The sequence below is a fragment of the Idiotropiscis lumnitzeri genome, chromosome 12 (assembly GCF_059441095.1).
Source record: "Idiotropiscis lumnitzeri isolate Australia: NSW breed Sydney's pygmy pipehorse chromosome 12, RoL_Ilum_1.0, whole genome shotgun sequence".
Classification (NCBI taxonomy): Eukaryota; Metazoa; Chordata; class Actinopteri; order Syngnathiformes; family Syngnathidae; genus Idiotropiscis; species Idiotropiscis lumnitzeri.
Window position 1 is genome coordinate 9,116,105 of NC_142402.1, and position 7,453 is coordinate 9,123,557.

The window sequence follows — 7,453 nt, forward strand, 5'->3', positions numbered from 1 at the left end:
TTGTATATGACAGCTGCGACGCAGAGGATGAAGCCTCCTTCACGTAGAGAGATGTCTCTGCCCCCGGGGTTGTTGGAATAAGATGTCTTGGTGAAGACAAATATGGCGACCTTACAAAGAGGCAAATGAGATTCCTTCTTGTTGGGTTTGTCGGCTTTCAGATTGTTTTGAGAGAAACTCTCGCTCTCTCAGAGCTGGAAGGCTTTTTGTTGCCAGACAGTCGTGTGCCTCTGCCACTGAGACTTCTCTGTGAAGTTAACTTATTCATAGGCGCTGGTGCGCCTGGTGATCATTTGTTCTTCCAGGGTCGAGCACAGCAAATGCGACTGTTCCGGATAGTCTGAACTGTGTTTGTACGGAAATTGTTGGGCTGTCATCAGGATGATCTCGCCTCTCTAGCCATGTACGGTATTCCCCCTGCTGTATCGCGGTTCAACAAATAGGCTACTTTGCAGATTATTTTGTGGCACGTACCTATCGGTCATAGGAATCCATCCATCCATTATCTGTACCGCTTCTCCTCACTAGGGTCGCGGGGGGGTGCTGGAGCCTATCCCAGCTATCTTCGGGCAGTAGGCGGGGGACACCCTGAACTGGTTGCCAGCCAATTGCAGGGCACACAGAGACGAACAACCATCTGCGCTCACACTCATACCTAGGGGCAATTTACAGTGTTCAATCGGCCTGCCATGCATGTTTTCGGAATGTGGGAGGACACCGGACTACCTGGAGGAAACCCACGCAGGCACGGGGAGAGCATGCAAACTCCACACAGGAAGGCCGGAGAACGAATCAAAACCACAATCTCTACACTCCGTCGTCCACCGTGGCCCCCCCCTGTCATTGGAATCCCCGTATTCCACATCAAACTGAAAGTACTTTGGCAAAAAAAGTACTGTTTTAGTTTTTAAATATGAAGCACATTGTGAATGAAATCACAATCACTACTGCTCTATCGCCGATGTCTGCAACGTATTACTGTGTAATGAATTAAGCCCCCGTCGTCTGTCTCTCTCTCTGGGTCTGTAATGTTATCCTGCTTCCGATGGGCACAAAATGCAAGAATGACACATCTCGTATCCAGGTGGTGTGCCAGCTCCTTGGCTCACGGCTTCACTCGAGCACCGGAGCCCCCAAGGGCAAGCGATATGCCAGGATTTGGGACTCGGTGCAGCTAATTGTGTGTGGAAATGTAATGGCTGACCTCGGTTTAATTCCCCCAATACTCGACGAGATGCTGGACTGTCGTTGATAGGACAGACAGCAGCCAGGGCTGCTGATGTGGAAAAGCAGGCAATGATGAAGTGTGAGTAATAAGGGAGATTGAGGAGAAGCTAAAAGAGAGGAATGTGTTTAATTAGCTTGCTAATGAGCTTTTTAATGCATCAGGGAGAGTGCGCGCTCAGTGCCGTCTTGGGGCAACAGGAAAGAAGTGTGTGTGAGACGAGCGTGTACGCATGTTATGCTACGTGTCACTGTGTGCTGATGACATGCCAATGATTAATTTATGGGCTCATCTGTATGCAACAGCAAAAGATAGTGGGGAGAAGAAGAAGAGGAGGAGGAGGCGAACGCATTGTGTTGTCAGAGCGTGATTGTAGCGATGGTCGGCTAGATAGCGTCCCTAGAGAGAGGATATGGAACATTACGCTATCTGGGAGGCGTCTCCCAGCCCAGTGGTTCTCAAACAGTGGTCCCCAGCCGTACCTTGGTGGTCCGCAAAATAAATTTGTAATAAATTATTTTGTATCTTTTTTTAAAAAAGTGCATCACTTCTTACTTGAGTTACAAAAGACAGCATTAATTCTCTATTACATGATTACTTAATATTACTATCATATACCATCAACACACCACCCCAAAATCATGTTCAATCACTAATTAAATGCACTCATAATTGCTTTTTTTACTACACTGTCATTGACTAAACTCATTCACTGCCAGTCCAGGTAAAAAGAATATACTTTTTGGCTTCTATACTCGTCAATGGCAGTGAAGGGGTTAAAATTCGGTGACAATTTCAATGCCATCCTTCCACATCAAAGTGTGTGCTCACGTCCCCCCATACCACACAAGAAGCCTTTAATACCTCACAAAAACAAATGATTGTTGTTGCATCATCTTCCGCAAGCTCTTTCTCAAAGGTCTTTGACTCGTGAGTGATGCAATAAATGAAATATTGAGCCGATAAAGCAGTGAAAGGTGAAAAGGAATCTGCATGCAGTAACCTTTGTGGCAGACCAGGTCCTCTTCCACCCAAACATGACACCGATCAATTTTAGGTTTGCTCAATTGTATCTAAGCTAACTACTTTATTCCTAATCGCTCATCGTTTCAATCTTGTGGCTGCATAGCTCCCGCAAAGTCAAGGAGGAGGCGGCATTTTACAACACTTCTAAAAAAGTTGAGTGTTCAGGAGTTAATGTTTGTTCAAGCTATTTTTCGCACTTTAAATTATTAGTAATTTGTAAAAATATCAGGTTATCTGAGGACAGAATTATGAAAATAATTGCGCATATTTGGCCAAAAGGTTTCCCTGTTACTGCAACGACTGTGACACAAATACAACAAACACAGTGAATCAATTACTCCTCTCTACCTTAGCTTTGGGCCAATAAAAAATATATATATGATTGTGTAGCACATCAATCTGCAATCTCTGCAGCTCTCTTCTCACGTAGAAAAGTCACTGATGCACTTTGAGCCATTAATTGAATGGAACCACAATGGCATACGTCTACTTTTGTGACCTTGTGAGATTTTTCCTCATCTAATATACGTGCCTTGGCTCAATACAGGTTTGGAAAGATAGCACTAGCAAATTGTTCGGTACCCCAGTGCGCAGGTGCTGAAAATTACGATGCTATGGGTCAAATAATTTGGGACCTTCACAGTGGGAACGCCGGTAAAAAGCCTACTGAACTGAAATGTGGCTGTACCGTGATGTGTCATTTGACCCACTGCTGACTTTTTGCGACTTGTACCGACAGGGACCTGCTGAGGCTCGGAGGAACACTGCCGGGACACAACCGGAAAAGTCTGGACAGCAGTGAGGAAATCGCGCGGCAACAAATGAGCCAAACACTCCCCATCAGAGTGTGAGCTGCGGCAAAAGCAACCTCGAGGAGACGGAACGTTCAAAAGAAACTACCTAGAAAACTCTGATGTGAAGAGCCCTATGTAAAATAAAGAAGATAAAAAGAGGGAAGCTCCCGCTGCACAGGAAGGACCACTCGGATTACTTTGTGCCAGCGCTCGGAGACTTTGTGTTTAAAGAGAACGTTCCATTTACGGTCGGTGTGTGTGCGTGCGTGTGTGTGTGTGTGTGTGTTCTTCATTTGTGGTTTTGTGACTGTTGACATAAAGCCAAACTTCTTATGGGCCCTCTCAGGTTGTGTTTGCATGTCTGCATGTGTTTTCTGCTGGTTGGGAGCCAGTTGGGCTTCTCCTCGAGAGGGAAGCGCACACAAACGAGGATGAGGGTCTGGAGGGATCCGACGGTGCCAAGATTTAAAGACAACTGTAGTAGATCTCTTTTTTTTTTTTTTAATTTGTTCTTTCGCTTATCAATTGGCAATGGTAAAAATAAATTGAAAAAGTGACTCGTTATTTTCTTACAAAGAGTGAGCACTATTGAGAACTAAATTGTAGCATTAAACAAATTTCTACCATTACATTTCTCTTAATTTTGTGGGGTTTGTGTGGCTATAAAAAAAACTTGAATCCTTTGTTCGCATCAGTGGTTATCTGGCATCAGATCAGGTCACTTACATACATTTCTACAACTACAACATGCATTTAGCTAGCGAGGTATGACTTGCAACTCAAAATCGCATCTTCCCTTGATGTCACGCTTTACAGAACAGCTTGGTGTTCTTATTTAAATTCCCAAGCTAGGAGGTGACGCTTCGAAATATGTCAAGTGAAGCCCCAGATCCTGTAAGCTTGCAAACTAGCTAATGTCTATCGCGGGTCCTTGCGTTGTGGGATCTATTTCAGCCACCGGAGACTTTAGTTTGATATATTTTTGCTGCTCACACATTTAGGGTTGAATATAAAAAAATGCTAGAGAAAGTAGCGTCCATTATTCAAAGTCATAGTCGTAGTATTTGACTGACAGTGGAGCGTAGCGGTATAGTTAGCTTGTTAGCCGTCCCAGTCAGTCGGGACCACAATCAAGCAGCTACACTATACGAAGACAGGACAGGACGGGACGGGACTGGAGTCACAAAAGATTTATAGCAACTCCAAACTATGTGATGCCCCTGACGTTGACTGAGTATGGTTGCTAACCTGCTAGCGTATCTTTAGGAAGGGTAATTACTATACTTTCGGTAAAAATGACAAATTAAATATTCAAATCAAACTGTGTCCTGTAGCACATTTTGCAAATTCATACTTTAATTTAATATAAGCCTCCATTTAAATGATGAATAATCTAAATGTATTTTTTTCATTCTGGATTTAAAAACAAATAAAATAATGAGCTACCTTTTGATTTTTTTCCCCAACTGCCAGTTGAAAACAGAAAGAACAAATGATACACTGATTTATTATATATATATATTTTTTCTTACCTACTCTGTCCTCTCTTTTTTTTTTTTTTTTTTGAGGCGGAGGAACACTTTACAGGTAAATCTGCTTCCTTGTATACTCTGTCTTCCACCTGTACTGGGAGAATTCCGTGTTCTAAATGTGTACAAAGCATCCAAGTCTTCACGTGGTCTCTTCTCACAGAGGAAGACCGCAAATGACACTGTGCTGGACACGTCCGTCACGTGCATGCCAAAGTGGAACCTTCCACGTTATATGTTGCTTTGGTGGCATTTGCTATGGACTTTAACGTCCGTATTTTCTTAATTGAAACATACGCATTGTTTTGAATGCTAACTTATGACTGATGAAGTGTATTTGTGCTTTTTTTACTGGGGGCTCAACATTTTTTATTCCAACGCTTGTGCGTGTGTGTGTGTGGGGTTGCGTGTGCGTGTGTGTGTGTGCGCGTGTGTGCTTGTTTTTCTTCAAGTGATCAGACCAGAATGAATGAGTGCTCCTAAAAACGGACAAAATGGAGACATTTCTGCCGTCCGGCTTTCCGTTTTGTTTTGTTTTTTTGCATTTTTAATGAACGGCGCCTGTGAATCGTAACTCTTACTTTGGCAACCACGTCATAAGTTTGAGTTGAAAAGGTCACGATAAGAGATGAAAGCGTGACCTTAATTTTGAACTGATCTACAAATGTGGATTGAAAGTCGACTGTTTATTGGTCCATTTCTCCTGAACATTTTCCAGTGCAGTTCCTATTGAAATAAATGATGGCCTGTATGTACATACAGTAACTCTTTAGATCAATCAACATTTTACTGCTTTCTGACCTGACTTTGGCCTCTGTGTGACCTTTGTTTACATGCTTGTTTGTTTGTTGTTGAGGAGCAAACAATGGCAAAAATTAAAGTGTAACGGTCATTACATATCTCAAACTATATGTCACAATGAAAGACGAAGAAGAAAACGTGCGTCCGTAAGGGCAGACTTTTTCCTGTGCAATTCAAGGTGTAGTAGATACTGTATATCAAAAAAAAAATGCCAGAAAACTAGAAAAGAAAAATCTGCATTTCTCCTTCAATATTTTTACGATAATCATATGCAAATAAATTATTAAACAGATCTCTGGTATTCTCTTTGATTTCCTCGCATGTTCACCAGGCTGGAGTTCCGGGTCTCATCTGGCCGAGGGATGAAAAGAAGGAATAGCTAATATGTTTTACCTCCACTGTTGGAACATCACAACTGTTTTTTAAAACGAATTAAAATTAAAGGGTGCAATATGTGCTGCTTGCCAAATAATGACATCATGTGACTGAACTGGAAGATTTTTTTTTTCTCAGCTTTGTTACTGGAGAAGCTTCAAGGAGACAACGTTAATATGGCTGTCGCCGTTGTTCTGCTTTGATCCATCAGACAGGACACAAAGCTCAGAGCAGGTGAGCCGAGCTGTCACCTCTGGTTTTTATCGACTGAGTAGAAGCTCATCTGTCAGTGCGTATGTGTGTATTTGGTGGAGATGTGGTGGGAGGCGGCGGGGTGGGGTCTTGCCTAATCGTCTCCACTGACTGCTCATTCAACAGCCTCCTTTTAATCAGACCGCAAATAGAAGACAGCTTGTCTCGTGTTCTTCTTAGGATGGTTAAATAGTTGTCCTGCTCTCACACGCTGCATAACAACCACATCGGCAAAAATCCAGCCAGCCTACGTTAAGGAAACCAACTACACCAGTGGCCCTGAGACAAGAAATATCAAAGTGGTTGAGCTCACAAAAATGTCGGATTGTGAGGAAGTCTTACTTAGAACTGAGCCCAATTTAAAACCTTGGTGGATTTCTTCATGTTTGCTCGGGATTTTCCAACGTGGCTGAGATCTGACGCCACGATTAAACATTAAAATTATGTGTCCTGTCTACCATTAAACATTTGAAGTGTCTGCCTCACTGCTCACCAGAGAAAACATTCCCTCCGTCTCAGCAGAAACGCCTTTGTAATATTTCTCGCCGCCACATCCGAGAGATGATGCAAAACGGCTGCAAAAAGGAAACGTCTCATTAAGGTAGTGCCGATCGCACGGATTTTAATGAGCACGCTGGGAGGATGGAAGACTTGCGAGGACGACGGGATGGAGGCGCGACGGACACTTTTGGAGTTCAGTGACCTGACCTGCCAGTTTTGCAGTTCATGGCCAAAAGTCTATGTCACCGCTGAGTCCCTGGAGATTAATTCTGGATTAACAGCAGCAGCTCAGTTGCCGAACAACCAAAGCCGAGACAAAATAGGAAGGCTCACTGCAAATGCACATCTGTACGTACACAATACACACATTTGTGTTGGGCGCACTAACTCACACAAATCTGCTGGTAGTGATTTGTCAGATTTAGCTTGAGCTACTTGTGTACAGGCTTCCTGAATGCAGCAGTCGCTTCTCATCTGAGCTCAAAACACGCGTTCGCTCCCCTGTCCGAAGCAAGTTTAATGCCTCCAATTACAAGGGGTCTGCTAGCAGGCAGATTTGGAGCAAGGAGGGGCTTGGCAGGAGTGTTTGCAACGCATCAGGGTCTTTTAACAGAGTAGTGATTTGCTGCTGCCTGCGCTAAAGCCGCCCGTGCCATCTCATCAATGGAAAACTACCCTCTTTAAGGATGAAGGGTTGTGCAGCGCTAAGCCAAAAACTGTGAGGAGAGACAAAAATATCAGGCTTTGAACCATCCGGTGCACTGGCTCTTTTTGTGGTGGAATTTCTGTATCTCGAAATGGCAAGAACAAATGGAAATCAAAGTCTTTTCAGCAACAATTTATATGTAAAACTGTCGGGAAGGTGGCAAATGGAGCAAATAGGGCACACGGAGAAAAAGCTACAGAATGATGAGACTGAACATGCGAGGGTGATGAAAATATATGAAAGC

At 43.4% G+C, this 7,453-nt stretch overlaps 1 protein-coding gene across 1 annotated transcript in view; it reads left to right on the forward strand.

Annotated features, from left to right (window-relative positions):
* ephb3a (eph receptor B3a) overlaps positions 1–5,667 on the forward strand; it is a 54,425-nt gene extending 48,758 nt beyond the window's left edge. Inside the window, exon 15 of the mRNA XM_088310406.1 lies at positions 2,991–5,667. Coding sequence (XP_088166532.1) covers positions 2,991–3,102 — 112 coding nt within the window. The 3' untranslated portion in view covers positions 3,103–5,667. The remainder of the gene's footprint in view (positions 1–2,990) is intronic.
* The last annotated feature ends 1,786 nt before the right edge of the window (positions 5,668–7,453 follow it).